The 19,055-nt window shown below is 43.4% G+C and overlaps 2 protein-coding genes across 4 annotated transcripts in view; one reads left to right on the top strand and one right to left on the bottom strand.

Annotated features, from left to right (window-relative positions):
• The window catches only part of ZMYM3 (zinc finger MYM-type containing 3), a 72,422-nt gene that overhangs the window by 14,189 nt on the left and 39,178 nt on the right, over nucleotides 1–19,055 (bottom strand). For both annotated transcript variants that reach the window (XM_019747931.3, XM_019747930.3), the window contains exon 3: nucleotides 6,793–6,907. The gene's annotated coding sequence lies outside the window, so the exon portion shown is untranslated. The remainder of the gene's footprint in view (nucleotides 1–6,792; nucleotides 6,908–19,055) is intronic.
• Nucleotides 28–19,009, top strand: NONO (non-POU domain containing octamer binding). Of its 2 annotated transcripts, none has more exons than XM_074324347.2 (11): nucleotides 28–220; nucleotides 11,111–11,258; nucleotides 12,251–12,444; nucleotides 13,701–14,002; nucleotides 14,974–15,069; nucleotides 15,254–15,450; nucleotides 15,792–15,876; nucleotides 16,237–16,339; nucleotides 16,897–16,936; nucleotides 17,174–17,283; nucleotides 18,001–19,009. In XM_074324347.2, the coding sequence occupies exons 2-11, from the start codon at nucleotides 11,120–11,122 to the stop codon at nucleotides 18,133–18,135; spliced, it is 1,401 nt and encodes a 466-aa protein (XP_074180448.1). In that variant the 5' UTR covers nucleotides 28–220; nucleotides 11,111–11,119; the 3' UTR covers nucleotides 18,136–19,009. The 2 variants fall into 2 exon arrangements, with proteins under 2 accessions (XP_074180448.1, XP_019603494.2); XM_019747935.3 differs by lacking the exon at nucleotides 28–220 and adding an exon at nucleotides 5,679–5,817.

Below are 19,055 nucleotides of genomic sequence, written 5' to 3' on the forward strand. Positions count from 1 at the left end.
CAGCCCTCACGTGCCCCTCCTCCCCTTGTCTGAAGCCTCGGGCCCCTCTAACCATTCTGAGAGTCATAGTTGTAGGGTGTCTTAAGCTTGGTCTCTAACCGCCCAGGGCGGGTTAAATGGCTCTGGCTCAGTGACAACGCCAATGCAGTAACCGTTACTACCTGATGACCCCAAAACCAGGTCCTGCAAAGACACCCCCCACTCCCTCAACGGTCTTTGGGTAAGTTCTGGGATCTTCTCCCCAGCTATTCCTGCAGGAGCTCCCTGCGTTATCTCTTAAGTAGTTTTCCTCACCAAGGCCGGTAGCTCTCCCTCTCTCTCTCCCCCCCTTCCCTCCCCGTCTGTCTGTCCGTCTCCCACTCCCTCCCTCCTTCTTTCTGTCCTTGCCCATCTCTTTCCTCCCCCTCCCTCTCTCTCCCTCTCTCTGGCGCGCACTCTCTCTCCCCCGGTCTCTTTTTGTCTCGGTCTCTGTCTCTGCCTCTCCAATGCAAGAGCACGCACGCGCGCGCGCACACGGCCCCCCTCCTGGATGGTCCTTAGCTTGTGGGTGTGGCTGAGGTTTGGGCTAGAGAAGTGGGGTAGGGGGAAGGGGCACTAGCATTAGGCCTACTGGCTTTAAAAAATGTGTGCCAGGACCTATTCTCAGTCCCCGTTATAGTTAGAGCATTTCACAATCCCCGCTCCCCACTTTCCCCCTCCGACCCCTAAGGGCTGGAGAGCATTTAGTATGTGAGGTACTAGAGGAGGCCCAGGCTAGAAAGGAGTCCTGCCACTGACTTAGGAACACACAGGTTTGGTGTACAGTGCCTGCTCTAGCCTGCCTCTTTGCTCTGGGCCTTTCTTCCTTCCCATACGAAGCCTCTCCTAGCCTTACAGTCCTCTGCAGTTTTGTGCTCATTTATGCTCATTATGCTTGTCTCATTCACTTTCCCAGAAACCTTATCCTTCCTGACTCCCCGCATGGCCTTGAGGTTATCTTTGCTCTCTCCTATACACAGAGATAAAACCAAGAGTTTTTCCCTTTGGATTTCCCAGACCCAGCTTTCTCTTTATCTGAGCCAGTATTCTGTGTACCCCCATCTCCCACTTTCTCCTTATTTCTCTGTACCTCCCTCCCTCTGCATTTTCAGTTTGTTTCATCTCAATTGGGACACCTGGTTCTTTTGTATTGTCTGTGCTTCTCAACACATGCTTGGATCCTTGGCCACTCTGATTGTGGAGAATGCCTTGTTTCAAGTTGCGAGGAGACAATCTAAGGGGGGTTAATGGTGTATAATTAACTCAGAGGCAGTGCTGTGGCATACAGGTGTGTGGGTTCTAGAGGCAGATAAACCAGGATTGGAATTTCAACTCTGCCCACTTTTTAGCCAATTGACTTTGGACAAGTCACTGGATCCTAGTTTTCTCACCTTTAAAACAGAGATAAGAAAACAATCTAAATGTCCAATAATAGGGAATTGGTTAAATCAATTCTGGTTATACTCACACAATGGATATAGTCATTAACAACCACTTAAAAAATACAAGCAAAAGAATGATGCAGAGCACAGATTTTTAGGGTGGTGAAAATATTCTGTATGCTACTATAATGGTGGCTACATTATATATACATTTATCGAAACTCATAGAATGTACACCACCAAAGTGAACTCTTATGTAACCAATGGGCTTTGAACAATGTAGCAATGTAGGTTCCTCAATTATAACAGTATCACTCTGTGAAGGATGTTGATAGTCAAGGCTGTGCACCTTGGGGGGATGGGCAGCATGTGGGAACTGTACTTTCAGCTCATTTTTGCTATAAACATAAAACTGCTTTTAATATAAAGTCTATTAAAAAAATTAATGACACACAAAAATGCTCCGGACATAATGTTACATTTTTACAAAGGACTTAAAACATGATATTAATTTTGTAAAGGAATCCTATATGCGTGTACACATAGAAAAAGACTGGGCAGAAATAATGGCGATAATACCTGAAAGGGATGCTATTAAGATTGTGATGTACACCTGTCTGATATATAGCAGATGTTTAATACCGTGGGGGTGCCAAAGAATGTAAACAAGTGGACACTTTGGTCAACGTTACTCAAGCAGTAGTTCACCATAATCAGAAGTATCTGAACGCTAATGGTAACCACGTTGAGCACCTCTTGTCATTGCAGATGTCAAACATGACGTATTCATCTTTTGTTATCAATATATATTGAGTATTATACTTTTAATAGTTTTTTCCTTTCTTAAAATGTGTATACATTTTTTGGCACCCTCTGTAGATACTGGTCACTATTATTATAAGAGAAATATATATGACTTCATGCAGGGTCTGGGACTTCACACCCTGGAGGCTTCATATTCTCTTTTTTTTTTAAAGGGACAGCTCCACATGATTTTATTTATTTATTTATTTATTTGTTTATTTATTTATTTATTTAATTTTTAAGGAGGGCACAGCTCACAGTGGCCCATGCAGGGATTGAACCGACAACCTTGGTGTTATTAGCACTGCGCTCTAACAAACTGAGCTAACTGGCTACCCCGATATTCTTAAAATAAATAATATTTTTGGCTTTGACTGAGCCAAGAGTGCCTACAGTTAATAGGTTTGAGTATGTATCAGCCACAGATGAAAGGCTCTAACGTAGAATGGGCTGATGGGGATGGTGATGTGGGGTAAGAGTGTGGCCTGCAATTCGACACTGTCATTTTCAGCCTTGATTGTTATTTACCACACAGTACTCAGTCCTACTGTTACTTGCTAGTTACCGCATAGTACCCTGATTCTTACTTGTTATTCACCACTTTATAAAGCACTCCTTTAAGTGCTGTAAGCACTATATAACAGGTAAAAACTCAGTCCCTGTCCTCATGAGAGCCCTTTCATTTTAGTGATACATATATATTTTTTCTGATTACAAAAATGTAAATGTTCACTGTAAAAATTCTGGAAAGCACAGGAAGTCTGAAGAAGAAAGCAATAATCACTTATATCCTACCTACTGTACTTGGAGATAACCACTGCTCTTTTTGATGTATATATTTCCAGTCCTTTTTTTTCTCTTTTTTTTGCATACATACTTTTTACAAAATTGGAATCATCTTGTACAATATGTTCTACAACATAACTGTACTGGTTGTATATCATTCCATCATTTGGATGTACCATGCTTTAACTAATTACTGCCGGATGGCAAACCTTTATTTTTTCACAACAGGCAAGGCTATATATAACTTGGTCAAACAAATGGAGGTACTATTTGGCAGTTATTGATTAGACGGAGGTTCACTCTTTAAAACTAACTCAGGAAACACGTGGATTCTTATTTAATGTTTTATACCATTCTAAAGTACCCTGGAAGGAAGAAAACGAACTCTGCATTTAGGGGGACACTGGGAAAATGCTAGCCTGTGAGCTCAACAGGAGAGACCAGTTCTACTCATCTCTATCTCCGGCATCTAGCACAGTTCGTGATAGATACTTGATGTTTATTGCATGAAATGATGGATGAATTAATAAAGGAGAAATACGCCAAAATGTTAATTTAACAGTTATTTCTGCATAGTGGGGTTATGTGTATTTTCAAATTTTTCCCTCAATAAGTATATATTACTTTTATAATCAGAAAAGACAACATAAGTTATCTTTGAAAAACCCTTCAGTGTCTCTCTGTCACCTACCATGTACAAACTTCTAAGCATGGCACAGGCCCTTAATTATTGGGCCTATGCCTATCTCTCTAGCCTAATTTCCTATCACTCAGCCTTCCCACTTCTCTTCAACCACGACAGATTACCTAAATAAAACACAGGTCATTCTGCCTCGGACCATTTGCACACTGGTCTCTGACTTCAACCTCTTGGTTAAGACCCAATTCAAAGGTACTCTTTCCTGTGAAGCCATTCCTGATCCACTCAACCAGAGCCCTGCTTCCTTTGAGTTTACACTTTACCTCAAATACGCTACTTTTATTTTGTCTCCAGTACTGCAACCGTTTATTTACATTAACATTTCTCTGCTTACCAAGCGGGTTATGACTGCCTTGAGGAGATACACAAATGTACACTTTCTCTTTTAATTTGCTCCTTTAGTTTTCTATGTAGACAGCTGTTATGATTAACAAAGTATACATTCAATAAAATGTTACTGAATCCATAGTAGCCTTTTTGTAATTTTCCCCCTCAACAGATACTAAGAACCATCATGTGGGAGTCTATAAAATACTTGATATTAAAAAGTCGTTATAGATATTTATCCATTTATGTGTAAAAAAGTATAAACATTTGTTTGACCAGGACAGTACACAGAAAATAGAAATGCAAGAAAATGGTCACAATAGCAACCATCGGAATGAGTAGAGGGAGAGACTTTTCTCCTTATATTGTTGAGTATTGCGTGTTTTCATGAGCAGGAAAAAAACACACCTGTTTTAGAACAGAGGTAAAATTTCTTTTTTTCACGATAGAGGTGTTATTTATTCTCAAAAAAGCTTGGGAACTACTGGTTTAGATGTCCAACATGGTAGTCACTAGCTACATGTGGCTATTTAAATTTTCGCTAATTAAGATGAAATAGAATTAATTCAGTTCCTCAGTTGCGCTAGTCATACTTCAAACCCTCAATGATCACATATGGCCAGTAGCTACTGTGTTGAACATGCCAGATGCAGAACATTCCTATCATCGCAGAAGGTGCTATTGGGTAGTGCAGGTCTAGTTCCCTGTGTCCCCACATAAGGTGGAGCCAGTTGGGACACCCTGAAATCCCAAATTTGAATTAATTAGTGGGAATTAACTACAAAGACCTATTAGTTGAGCCTTGTAGCCCTTGATTAACCACAGGACCAGTTAGGCACTATCGAAAACTGAAGGTGATTACCTGATTGGTGTCCTCCAGAATATAGAAAATCAGTCTGATTTGGAGGCCTACAATGTACCCATGGCAATGATGACACCTGTTGAATCTCTGTAAATCATAGGAACAATAGTGGTGTTTGCACTGCTGGGTTCCCTGGTTACCATGGAAATGAGGGTGCTGGCTACAATTCTTTCTATAATCATAACCACAACCATAACCATAAGCACAGTGGTAACGATTTCAGTTGGGCTTCACGAGCAGAGCTGGCAGCAGGAAAAGCAACTAGAAATGTGATTAAGCATGGAGTGTCAGAGTGCAAGCCCTAATGAGGAAGTGTGAAAAAAAGAAACATGGCGGGGCATTTTTTTCAGTAGGAAAAGGCTAGATCTACTTCACTGAATACAATGACATTGTTACTCTTGCTTCTTGCACAGGCGCAGTGCACGAATCCTCAGAGCACGCCTACGTGCTCTCTCTCTCTCTCCCTCTCCCTCCCCGTCTCTCGCTCTCTTTTTCCCTTTTCCTCTCTTTTCCTTTTCCCTCTCCTTTCCCCCTCCCATCACTTGAGCTTTCAGTCTTCCCGTTAGTCCGTTCGCGTCTCTCCCTCTGAGCCTCCATCCCCCCCTCTCCTCCTCCCCTTTCGGTCTAGAGCCGACAGCTAGTAGCGCGTGCGCATTAGGTACAAAGCCTCGCTCTTTGTCCCCATCTGTCTTTCACACGAACTCAGGCTTTCGCACTCGGTAGCCAATAGGGCCGTAGAAATGGCGGAAAACAGACTCCGCCTTTGGAGAGAACCTTGATTAGCAGGTCAGGTAACCAATCGAGAATGGCACTTTGTACCCCTGGGGAGGCACCGAGCTCCGTCGTCTCGTTTCCGGCCATCGCGCGCTCTTTTCTTGGGACGGTAGAGGCCGTGTGGCGTCGCCGTTACTCCGAGGAGAGAGAACAGTCGGTAGAGGGTGAGTTTGGGGACGACTTTGGTTGTCGTCTGAGAGGGGAGTAGGCTTTCTGGCGACCATCGGCGAAGGAAGAGGCTAGAGCGAGGCTAGCTTTGGAGGGAGGCTGGTCGTTCGTCCCGAGGCCTCCCGAGGCCTTGTCCCCGCTGCCCCCGGCCTCAGCCCACCCGCGGGGGCCCCGCGCTCTCGGCTGGCCTCCCGCGGGAACCGGCCTCCCGCTTCCTCTCCTGCCGCGTCTCTTTGTGCGACCTGGCCTTGCATCTTAGTCTTGTCTGGAAGCGTCCGGCCCCGGAGCCGCGCTGGGCCTGAGGGTGTGGGGTCCATCGTCCCGGAGCCCTGGAGCTGCTTTGTCGGGCCTCCTGCCCTCGGCCTGACGAGGCCGCGAGTTCCAAATGTGAAACGGCGACATTTCTTTGTCAGAACTCTTAGCTGGGAAGTTCCTGTGCTCCTCCAGACCCCGCCACTTCACTCGTCAGCTTCCTGTGTGCCCCTTTTTTAGTCTTTTTGCCTAGTTCCTCGCCCCATGTGTAGCATCACTTCTAAAAATGAAACTTCATTGGATGGATTTTCTACCGAGTGTTTTCAAACACTTGGAGAATCGATTGTCGTAAGGTGACACCTTTCTTTGTGTTCTTAACAGAAGTCAGGGTAGAGAAGGCTGGAAGGCACTTGGTATCTTCGATCAGGGTGTAGGTGTAGGGGGTAGGGTAGCCAGATCAAATCCAGGACACCCCATGAAATTTGAATTTCACATAGCGATTTTTTAAAAAAGTATACGTTGCATGGCATTTACACCAAAAAAAGATTTTTTGGGGGTTCGGAAACTTAATTTTACTATGTTGGGCATTATTTGCTAAATCTGGCAACTCCAGTGGGGAGGGGGGGCACTGGCTAGATTTGTACTGTATCTTGGTCCAACTTCCTTGTTATTAAATAAAAGGTCCTAAGAAAGTCTTAGAAAATAGAAAAGGACCTTACCGTGTCAGTGCACTCTACAGCTTTCAGGGTCGTTCAGATTCAGGCGGCCATCTCAGTCCGGGAGATTCGTACCAGATTTCCCCCACAGTTTCCACTTAAAAATTTGATCCTTATCCTGAAAAATAAAGGGACATTTGTTTATATTTCAGATATGGGTGACATACTAGTCTGTCCTGTACGTAAACATTTCTGCAGCTATCTCATGCCCAATAGCCCAGTCTTTCTAAACCAGCAATACATCCTTTCTCTCGAGCAAGCCCATCATCAGAGTTAGTCTTTAGGACAGAAATTCTTCTGCTGATCTTTGTGCTTTGTTCTCAGAGGCCCCATGGTTATGGGGCAGTGAATTTATTACTCAGATTTCTGCACATATTTCCAAATTATACTGGTGGTTATCAGAAGTGGTGATGGGGACAGTACTTGCTGAGTACATACTGAGTACTCTGGGCACTTTGGGGGTGGTTTATACAAGATTACTCAGTCTTCACCATTGAACACCTGCTTGGGAAAGAACAAAGTGAAGGGAAAGATGATAAAGATAAGCATTATGGAGACATTTATTTAAAAACACAAAGGTAGGGAATTCAGTTATAAAAAAAATGGTTTTTGCTAGAATCCAGAAGAATGGAGAAGAATGTAATTGATGACATTCGTCTAACTGCAGCACCCACCACGTGCAGAAACAAGGGTAGTGGCTGCCAGCAGGAACAAGTGTCTGCTATGGACATGGTCTCCTTTAGTCCTTAAGATAACCAGCCCTGTGAGGTACATATTGTTATCCCCATCTTAGGTGAGGAAACTGAGGCTCAGGAGTTAGGTGACGTAGCTAGTAAGTTCGTTGGATTCTATAAACTCTGAAACTGAGCTGAGTTTGATTAGAAAGCTTGTTAGTATAGTGATAAGTATGAGATTCTCTACTCCGTGCTCCATCCCATTTGTGACCTTGGATGGGCATCGTTTTTCTATCCAGAAGAATGTGAGTACTAAATGAGATAATGCAGACTTAGCACAGTGCCTGGCATATAATGGCCCATAAATCTCTTGTATTATCACCTTAACTACCAGGCTATACTTTTGTAAAATCAAATATAACCTCCCTTGAAGTAATCTTAAATTGTTTAGAATATCCCAGCGCTTATTCTCAAGGAGGTAGGTCATTTCTGGCCTTTTTGAAATGGGATGGTGAGGTGTGGTTAAGATGTAAAATAAATACAGTTTTTAATATTTCAGTTTGAATGGATCTCTATAAAGATTTCTATTAACATGTAAATATAAATTGTGGATTCCTGAATGGGAAGTAGGGTACTGAGGCTGGGGCAAAAAAGAGGTTCCTTGAATTCTAGCCAGAGGTAAGAAGACCTAGTTGAAGAAATGGCTGTGAAGATCATTCAAGTTTCTGCTATAGGCCACGTTGGGGTCAGGGTAAGGGAAGTGTTTAATACCTGGGACTCAAACAGGAGAAGATCTGATTCTAATGCCCACCTTACCCCACCCCCAACTGTTGCTGGGGTAGACTTGAAATTTTGTATGTTTTCATTTCCTACTTTTATGTATCTTATTTTAAAATCATGATTTCCTTTTTTTAAGTATCCCATTTGCTTTGAAACTGCTAGCTCTATTCATAGCATTTAAAGTTGTTACAACTTTTTGAGAAAACAATGCTGCACCATGTGGCAAGAGTCACAAAGATAGATTCAGTCATTCTATTTTTATCCTAAGGAAATAAGCAGAAAGCTATAAGCAAGAAGATACTTACTGCAGCATTGTACTAGGAAAACATTGAATGTGTCAAAGTAGGGAGTAGTTCAGTAAATTAGTGTAATCCAGATGGACTTTATGTAGCTGTTAAAAATTATAATTATGTTGACACCATATAAATGAGGAAAAGCTGAATTGTACAATGGTACATTATGATTACAATCATTGAACTGGTAATGTATCTTTTGGAAGGTAAAGCAGCAAAAATGGAAATTGTGGGAGGAATGTTTACTCAGGGCTGTGCCCCAAGATTTAGCTATGATAATTATTTATAATGGTGACAAATGAGAAACCCAGGTGTCCAATACAACAGGGCCTTGGTTGACAGCTGAATACTGTGTCCATTAACAATTAATGTAGAAGATTTAATGACATGAAAGCTGTTCGTCATGTGTCATAAAGTAGAAAAGGCAGGTTACAAAACAGTTTTTATAATATCCCATTTAGAGTACCTACAAATACATGAATCAGTGATTAGGAGAGTATACCAAAATGTTAACAGTAATTAGTTTTAAGTGGTGGGTTTTTGGATGTTTATTTTTGTTTCTATTTCTAGGAATTTTATAATAAAGATGTATTTTGTAATAGGTGCCTTATTAATGAGAAACAAAATTGATGAAGTGACATAAATGAGAAAATTCAAGTGTGGGTTTAAATGTCACCTTTCCCAGTGAGGCTTGGCTCAGCTCTATTTAAAATTGCTATCTTCCCACCTTCCACTCCCTATCCCCTTCTCCCCCCCCCCAGTCCTTTTTTTGTTTTCTTGTAACACTCAACCTCTTAAGTCTAAGTAACTGTTTTTATGTATATTGTTTTATCTCACTAGGTGGTAAGTTCCCGTAAAGGCAACAATGTTTGCTTTGTTCATTGATGCATCCTAAGCACCTAGAATAGCGTAATAGTAGGCATTCAGTGAGTATTTGTTGAATGAATTAGAACAAAACAAAAAAATTGTTAGTAACCTACAAGCAGGACAATCTTCATTTTTCCTACCTCTTGTTCCTTGTCTACCTTCATGCATTTAAAAACCCTTTCCCTCTTAGCACCTTTCATGTTTTTAGTCTTCGTAATTTATTAGTTTCAGATGTACAAAGAAACATAATAGTTAGACATTTACACCCCTCAATAACCCCTTTCCCCCAACCTACTACCCCTCTAGTCTTCATAATTTTTAACACTATATAGATGCACCATAATGTAAAAATCGTGCCCCTCATACTGGGTGCGTAAGTCATTTTTATTGTTACCATAAAGGCCACTGCAGTGAATATTTCATGGATATGATTTTTAAATGTTAAAGTTAAATTCTTAGGCTAAATTTCTAGGAATGGGATTCCTGAGTTAAAGAATATGAACATCTTGATAGCTTGTTACCTATTGTCTTATGAAACAATTTTTGGGTATAGTATATTTCATAATTGCGTAGTCGTTTCCAGTTTTGGTGGGATATGATATAAAATATATTAGTGAAGTTTTTATACACATAAAAGTATTCTCATCTGCCCATCATCCCAAATAAGTTACACCAAGCTTTTGTCAGATTGTATTCATCTAAGGAATGTAATTCGCTCTATCTTAAAGGATACATAGACTGTTAAGAATACAGTATTCATGAAAAGGTCCTTTTGACTAGAGGGGTTTGTGTTTAGGGGAATGGATTTAGAATTGACTCTGCCCTTTTATTTCATTTACTGAAGAACTGTCCTGGGATGAGGAAGGCTATCCTCAGTTTGTTAATCTGATCAGTTAGAAAATTTGCAGGTTAAAACCATCAACTTGAGTTTACTCTGGATTGTACCAGGAATTTTCATTTTGTTTTAATCTTACGTTGATTTTTAAATGACAGAATTTAACATTTTAATGTTTGTATAGTCATCTTTTTGCATTTGCTGCTGTTACCACTTTGGTAGTCATTTATCTTTCCATTGTGATCAGTAGCAGTATTCACTGAGTGCTTACTATATATGTGCCAGTACTGAACTAGTGTTTTCACATATTTATTAATCCTCATAGCCACCTTGAGAGGTAGGTATTCTTTATTATCCCCTTTACAACAGCTTGAAAAACTGATGCAGAAGTAATTTACTGAGTGGTACATAACTAGTAAGAATTAGGACCATGTACCTACAAACCTAAGTATGAAGAGCTCCACAGCCCCTACTTTTTCTGTTCATTCCACAGTGTCTACTGTAGGCCAGGACTGTGCAGGCTGCCAGAGAAGAACAAGGCTTAGTAGTTCAAAATGTGCCTTCTTACGATGGGGCCAAGTTTTAGGGGGTAGCTTCTTTTGGGAAAGTAACTTCGTATTAATGTTTAAAATTATTGAACTGGAGGATTCCTTAAGTCGAGTGCAGGCTCTTCTCGTCTGGTGCTTGTCTAGTTTCTATGTGCAACATGAGCGCTAATGCCAGGTCGTTCTGAGATTTTGGAATTGTACTCCTTTGCCATACTTGTTCAAAATAACCAATTGTTTGGATCTGGCAAAAGACAGGATGCCACAGGTGATTCATGGCATAGAAGTCATCAGGAAGGTGACTGACAGCCCGTGTTTTTTTTGTAGGGTGCAGCAATGCAGAGTAACAAAACCTTTAACTTGGAGAAGCAAAACCATGCTCCAAGGAAGCACCATCAGCATCACCACCAGCAGCACCAGCAGCAGCCACCGCCGCCACCAATACCTGCAAATGGGCAGCAAGCCAGCAGCCAAAGTGAGTGTGCGCTAGGGGAACGGGCAGAGCAACGTTTCCCTCTTGGGAATGCTTTCCTGCTTTTCAGATCAGGCTTTTGGGACTACAAAGGAATAGGTCTTTGTTCTTCTTTTCCCTAGTACCTCTTACTACTTAGGATAGAAAAAGGTTGATTCTCTGAAACCAAGGGGCGGACATGTTGTGGGAGCGCAGTTGACTACAGACAGGTTGTTTTGCTATGTTGGCACATTCTCCTGCTCAACAGATGTCTGCATGTTTTATCTCTGAGCTTGGTTTCTTAGAGGTAATCATCAGGTGACTGGTAGTCAGGAAAAATAAAGAACAAGTCTTTCAGACTTGATGGAGTAGCAGTCTGGTACTGATTATTGTCATTTTAGCCTGCGGCCTGTGCCAGCCCATGTTTAAGCGGAGTGAAAAGTCTTTAAAGGCAGGTTCCCATTCATTCAACAAACTTCGAATACCTATTGTGTACCTCTTAAGACTAGAACCTACCTCAACCCTCTTTATTTCCAGAGATTTCTACAAAGAATACTCTTTCCTAAGGCATTTCTTTTCATTCCATTACCCCAAGCCTGGAAGAATGGGAACTGTTAAGGTAATGAAGATTGGTGAGATTGGGAAAATGGCACAATTATGTTTCACATTTTAAAAAAAAATCCGATCCCTTCTCACAGAGTTCCTTGACTTGCTTAATTTTTTTCTTTGGCCAATAGTTCCTGTATTGTCTTTCTGTCTCTGACTCAGGCCAGGTTGGCTCGTGGCCCATGTAGAGCCGTGGAGAAGTGCCCCCAGATCTCGGCATAGTGCTTTCACATTCTAGGGTGCAATTGAACCATAAGTGGTTAGTGGATAGAGTGCACCGGGATGTGTGCATGGTTGGTGTGTGTCTTCCCTACAATTAGGCTTCCTAATCTAGCAGTGGTTGTAGCTCTTTGAGAATGGCTGTAAATCTCTTTCCCCAATCTACTGAATGACTCTGTGTCTTCTCTCAGATGAAGGCTTGACTATTGACCTGAAGAATTTTAGGAAACCAGGAGAGAAGACCTTCACCCAACGGAGCCGGCTCTTTGTGGGCAATCTTCCCCCTGACATCACTGAGGAGGAAATGAGGAAACTGTTTGAGAAATATGGGAAGGCAGGCGAAGTCTTCATTCATAAGGATAAGGGCTTTGGCTTTATCCGACTGGTAAGCAGCTGTAGGCGGGGAAGCTGGGGAATGATGGGTGGGGAAAATTAGGCAGTAAATAATTTTGATGGTCCGTTTGTTAAAAGCTTGTTGTAGTTGGTGGAACAGGACAAAAAAAATGCAAGTTTTATTTTGATTTCTCCTCATAGGTTTTTGTTTTGTTTCAAGGACAACATAGGTGTTTTTTTTGTTGTTGTTGGTTTTTTTTGTTTGTTTGTTTTTGTTTTGCCTAAGATACTAGGGCTAAAGTATTCCCTTTAGAACTGTGTTGTTTTAATTGGGAAATTTCAAACATAGAAGCAGACAGAATAGTATAACGAACCTGCACATACTGCCCAGCTTCAGTGATTATCAACTCATAGTTAATCCTGTTTTATCGATACTCTTCCTCTATTTACTGGCATCCATAGATATTTTAGTATGTTAGATTTTTGTCAGAAAAAAATGAAAAAAGGGTTTTATTTTAGTAATGGTCAAAGTTTATAATGTAATTTATTTCCAGAGCCCTTCCTTCCACATAAGTATTGTCTCACTTAAGACTCTTTAAAACCATGAGGGGACAGTTTTATTTGTATCTGTTTTTTAACTTAATTGTGCTAAAATGCACGTGACATAGCATTTATCATCTTAACCATTTTTAAGTGTAGATGTTTTTTAATCTGATTTGATTTAGGAAACGTATTCTAGCGTATGGAGGAAAACTTTCTAGGCATTGTCTATCTCCATAAATGAGGAACAAGATGTGGTGGTCAGAAGTAGTTTCCATTCCAGATCTACTGCCACTCACTCGAGATTGCATAGGCAAGTCACTTTCTCTGGGGCTCAGATTCCTGTCTAGTAATATGAATGGAGTCCCATCAAGGTCTGTGGTTCTAAAGAGACCTCTTAGAGGGCATAAGTGACTCTGGTTAAACATGTATGTAGCTAGCCAAAATTAAAATACTCTGCCTACTGCATTGTAAGGGTAGCTTTTAGGCCGGTCATTGTTGTCCAGATGATCTGTTAACCACTTGGGATAACGATGTATGATACTGATGACCGTGGGAGTCGTATTAATTTTGAGTATTTCCAGCTGGTTAATTGCAAGGTCACTAGAGCAACTGGGCTAACCAGAGAGTTATCTGAAATACATAATTCCATTCTTCCAGTTCTATCCATGTTTCTTTGTATGCTTCTTGGCAATGTTACTTTAGACTCGATGGCTGTGCAAGTTGGTCTGTCAAACTGAGCTAATTCTGACTTTCCTCTGCTTGTAGGAAACACGAACTCTAGCAGAGATTGCCAAAGTGGAGCTGGACAACATGCCACTCCGTGGAAAGCAGCTGCGTGTGCGCTTTGCCTGCCATAGCGCATCCCTTACGGTCCGAAACCTTCCTCAGTATGTGTCCAACGAGCTGCTGGAGGAAGCCTTTTCTGTGTTCGGCCAGGTGGAGAGGGCTGTGGTCATTGTGGACGACCGAGGAAGGCCCTCAGGAAAAGGCATTGTTGAGTTCTCAGGGAAGCCAGCTGCTCGGAAAGCTCTGGACAGATGCAGTGAAGGCTCTTTCCTGCTAACCACGTGAGTGAGGGGTCGTTTTCAGAAATAGAACTTAGATTGCTCCTTCCTGTTGTGGAAGCCTTTAGGAACCACGTTCCTGTGTTCATTTAAGGACTATCGCTACTAATTCAGCTTTCTAGTAGGGTTTTCCGTGCAATCTTCAATTGATGCAAATGGTATAAGGATTGAGAAATCAACCCTTTTCAGTCCTTCAGTAGGTCGTCATTTAATCAGAGTTAAATTGCGCCTTTGAAGTTTCGTAAGTCTGAAAAGATGTTTTGTACATGTAGCATCTTAGCATTTACCTCAAGTTGATGTCTGGAGTCCTGTAGATGCCAGATATTGAGGCTGCACTTAAGTACTATATCTACTCGTTCTGAACTTTTTTAAAAAAAATTTTTTGGGAAATATTGGGGAACAGTGTGTTTTTCCGGATCCCATCAGCTCGAAGTCAAGTTGTCCTTCAGTCTAGTTGTGGAGGGCGCAGCTCAGCTCCAAGTCCAGTCACTGTTTTCAATCTTAGTTGCAGGGGGCGCAGCCCACCATCCCATGCGGGAATTGGACCGGCAGCCTTGTTGTTACGAGCTCACTCTCTAACCAACTGAGCCATCCGGCCGCCCCTCCGGAAGCTCAGCGGCAGCACAGTCTTCAATCTAGTTCTGGAGGGCGCAGCTCACTGGCCCATGTGGGAATCGAACGGGCAACTCTGTTGTTCAGAACTCGCGCCTTAACCAACTGAGCCATCCGGCCGCCCTCGTTTTGAACATTTTTGAAAGGCTGCATTCAGACATCTGAAGCCTGGGCTTGATCCCGAGAGCCCTACATAATGCCATTAAAAGGAGTTGGTTACTTGGGACTGGGCATCAAAACCCCTTTGGAAGGTTGTTTCTTTGACCAGTTCTAACCCCTACCCAGTCCACTCTGTCGGTGGCATGTGTAGAGAGGAAGCCTGGTGTAGTGTGTAAGCAATAACACTGAGCTTCCTTTCCCAGATTTCCTCGCCCTGTGACTGTGGAGCCCATGGACCAGTTAGATGATGAAGAGGGACTCCCAGAGAAGCTGGTTATAAAGAACCAGCAATTTCACAAGTATGTATGCGTTCCTGAAAGGCTCCCTGTTAGGGGTTTGCCTGTTGTTAGGAAAGCGGTGTGGAGAAGAGGCAGGTCTGCTCTGTGCGTTCACTGGTAGCCATCGTCTTGGCCCTCGGGAGGAGTGCAGTGCTCAGTTGGGGGAATCTTGGACAGGTTTAGTAAGCCAGGAACTTGTCTTTAGGGAGCGTGAGCAGCCACCTAGATTCGCACAGCCTGGCTCCTTTGAGTACGAGTATGCCATGCGCTGGAAGGCACTCATTGAGATGGAGAAGCAGCAGCAGGACCAGGTGGACCGCAACATCAAGGAGGCCCGTGAGAAGCTGGAGATGGAGATGGAGGCCGCCCGCCATGAGCACCAGGTCATGTTAATGAGGCAGGGTGAGTAGAGGACTGTGAGCGCAAAACGAGAGGGACACAGTCAGTGTTTCCAGGACAGTCTTTGTGTCGATCAGTAGAGAAAGGCCTAAACCTCTCCTTTTATTCTCTGAAATATTTTGTTGATCTTGGTAGGCAAATGAGCTTGGAGATGTGGCAGAGAATACTGGATTCTGTGGAGAAGGAAATAATAGGTTTGGCTTCATTTTTGGAATCTGGATACCTCGGATGGCCACTCAGGGATTATATATCCCCTTTGTGTTCTGGATCTTTAATTATGGAAAACTATTGGGCCCGTATGAGGAGAATGAAGAGGACTCTCAATTGGTTGGTTCTTTTTCTAGATCTGATGCGGCGTCAAGAAGAACTTCGGAGAATGGAAGAGCTGCACAACCAAGAAGTGCAAAAACGAAAGCAGCTGGAGCTCAGGTACTCTTCCTCGAACCTTCTCTCTCCAACAGCTCTAAGATGTGCTCTCACTCCTGCTTCCTACCTCAAGCTCCGTGGCTGCTCCTCAAGTTCCCCTTTGGATGGGAGATGTTTGAGCTGCGCGCAGTTCTACGCATCACCCAGGGCCACACTAAAGAGAAAGCTGCTGGGTGCCTGTCTCATGAGGCCCCTTTGGGGAAGGAGAACCTTTTTCCCTGAAGGACACATCTAGGTTGCTTTGGGGCCCATTTCCCAGTGACTTCCGTGGCGTACTGTGAGAGATCTCTGTGGCTGAGTCCAGTATTAAACTCTTCAAGTTCTGGAATGCCTCTGCTTAAATACCTTGGTCACTCTCTGTAGGCAGGAGGAGGAGCGCAGGCGCCGTGAGGAAGAGATGCGGCGACAACAGGAAGAAATGATGCGGCGACAGCAGGAAGGATTCAAGGGAGGCTTCCCTGATGCGGTATACCTCCTTTGTGCCCATGACATAGCAGGCCAGGCCTGATAGGACAAAGCCACCATGAATTGCCCACTAGCACTATGAAACAGCAGGGTAGGATCAGTTTTTCCATCCTAAGAAACCGTTAAGAATTCATGGGAAGGAAAGTTAAGGTTGCTGGGGAGCTCTTGTTGCCCCACAGGCAGTGTAGGATGGAGAGCTGGGGCTAGTATATGCTGCTTAGACTCTGACTACAGGATGACATAGACCCGGTCCTGTAGCAGCCTTGACTGGTCCCTGGCTGTCCTCCCACTTGTACAGGTTGGAGCCCTAGAAGACATCAACTACCTTCCCCCTTTCCTTTCACCTCCTGTTCCTAATAGACTCTGACTTGTGTCCTAGTGGTTCTGACCTTGAATCACTGCACAGCTAGCGAGGAGCTGCTGCTGGTCCTCAGCTGTGGCTCAGTGCACTTGGGACGTGCCATCACTCTACCTACGGCCCCTAGTGTGTAGTTCTCAGTGGATTGCAGTAGAATGCAGTGCTGTCTTGGACTGTCTTTAGTGTTTTCTGTTTTTCAGAGAGAGCAGGAGATTCGGATGGGCCAGATGGCTATGGGAGGTAAGGACTCGGGAGGTTAATGGCTCTGATTTCCCTCTTTTGTCTCATGTCTGGTGAACTGTGGAGCTTGTCTTACCTAGTCCAGATTAAGGGACTGACAGTTCTAAGAGCTTCAGGGTTTTTCAGTGTGTGGGGGGAACATAGCTTAGCCCAGAATTCTTGTTGAAGTGTTTCCTTTGGAACAGAGAGAGACTGACAGTCTCTGTCTCCTGTACTGATCACACCTGTCTGCTTTAGGTGCTATGGGCATAAACAACAGAGGCGCCATGCCCCCTGCTCCTGTGCCAACTGGTACCCCAGCTCCTCCAGGACCTGCCACTATGATGCCAGATGGAACCTTGGGACTGGTAATACAGTGCAGGGCCTTACCGTAGCTCTAAATGCTGACAGGAGGATAAAGGACTCTGCCTTCAGTCTCCTGGGCCTGCCACAATTTTGCTACAGACACCAGTCTTTAGGACCACTGTTACCCATGAAATGTAACCTCACAATCTTTAGTTTTGAATCTTGAGCAAACACATTCTCAAAGTATATTGGGGAGTTCAGCAGATGCCTCTGATGGGCCAATCTGATTGATTGTTTAGTTGCTACACTGGGTGAAGAGGCTCTTTTTTGGAGGGAAGGCAATGAAGGCTGGACATTATCATATAAAATAGGTATGAATCCAAAAGGCTATAAAGGCTCATGCAGTCCTGGGCGGGGTCGGGGGGCGGTTCTGGTGTCACAGTGTTCAAACTGGATCAGCTTCAGGTTGTTTGAAGAGTGATGGTCTGCCCTTGTCTATTCCATGTACCTACCTAGTTCAGGAGGAAGGACGTGGCTAGAGAGCTTAGCCATCCTAGGAATTGAGTATGTAATACTGCTTAGCTAGTAAGAGGAAGGATGACGAGTTAAGGGTTGGATGGGTGGGTGGGATATCTGCTCGAGTTCTCAAGAGGCTTAGACCCCCTAGCATCAGGAATCTTGACTAACTGGGTGGGGATGGCCTCTGAGGGAGGGACTACACATGGGTGGGCAGCTTAGGACTTAGTTTCTACTGTAATGTTGCTCTCTTTCTCTTTAAGACCCCACCAACAACTGAACGCTTTGGCCAAGCTGCTGCAATGGAAGGAATTGGAGCAATTGGTGGAACCCCTCCTGCATTCAACCGTGCAGCTCCTGGAGCTGAATTCGCTCCAAACAAACGTCGCCGATACTAATAAAGTTGCAGTGTCTAGTTTCCCAACACCTTTAAAAGATGGACCCTTTTTGGACTAGCCAGAATTCTACCCTGGAAAAGTGTTAGGGATTCCTCCAATAGTTAGGTCTTCCCTGCCTGTACTACTCTAGGGAGTATGCTGAAGGCAGAGGGCAAGGGAGGGGCCGTATTTAACAAGTCAATTATGTGGTATGTTGATTAACTAATCTAAACTGTGGTGCATTCCTGAAGTCTCGTGATTATTGGGGGGTGGGGGGATCGTGGCAAAATGGATCCAGTTACAGCCCCCATTAATCTTGATCATTCCATTCTTCGTCCATCCTGTTTCTACATGGGTTCTCATTCTTTATAATCCCCCAACCTCAGAGACACTGCCACATCCACCACAAAAAACGCAACATCCCCCAATGACCTTAGTCTCATTCTCCATTCACTCCCAGGGGGGAATTCAGGCAAATGTCCGCAGAGGTCGCAGATAACACATGTACGGTTCTGTTATACCCCATATATTACCCCTCCATGTCCTAAGGAAGACATTTTCTCTTAGAGATTTTCATTTTAGTATATCTTTAAAAAATCTTGTGTTAACTTGCCTCCATCTTTTTCTTGGGTAAGGACAACCCAGGAGTGGCCCTTTTGTGTCTGCTGTTGCTGTTCATAGCTTTTCTTGATAGGCCTAGTACAATCTTGGAACAGGGTTGCTGTATTCAGAAGGTCTGACAGTAGCTCTTAGCCTTGCCTATCTTAGTAGTTATGCTGTGCATTTTTTATCGGTGTACCATGTTTGATTTGTCCCTGATGCCGTTTGGAATTTTTCTGGGAAATGAAGCGGTCATGCAGCATCAACTTATTAAAATACATTTTAAGCCTTTTAATTTTCTGTGCTATTTTTGAAGGGGAAGGGGAGGGCCCTCTGAGGAC

The sequence above is a fragment of the Rhinolophus sinicus genome, chromosome 18 (genome assembly GCF_057876585.1).
Source record: "Rhinolophus sinicus isolate RSI-liver-muscle chromosome 18, RSI-T2T, whole genome shotgun sequence".
NCBI lineage: Eukaryota > Metazoa > Chordata > Mammalia > Chiroptera > Rhinolophidae > Rhinolophus > Rhinolophus sinicus.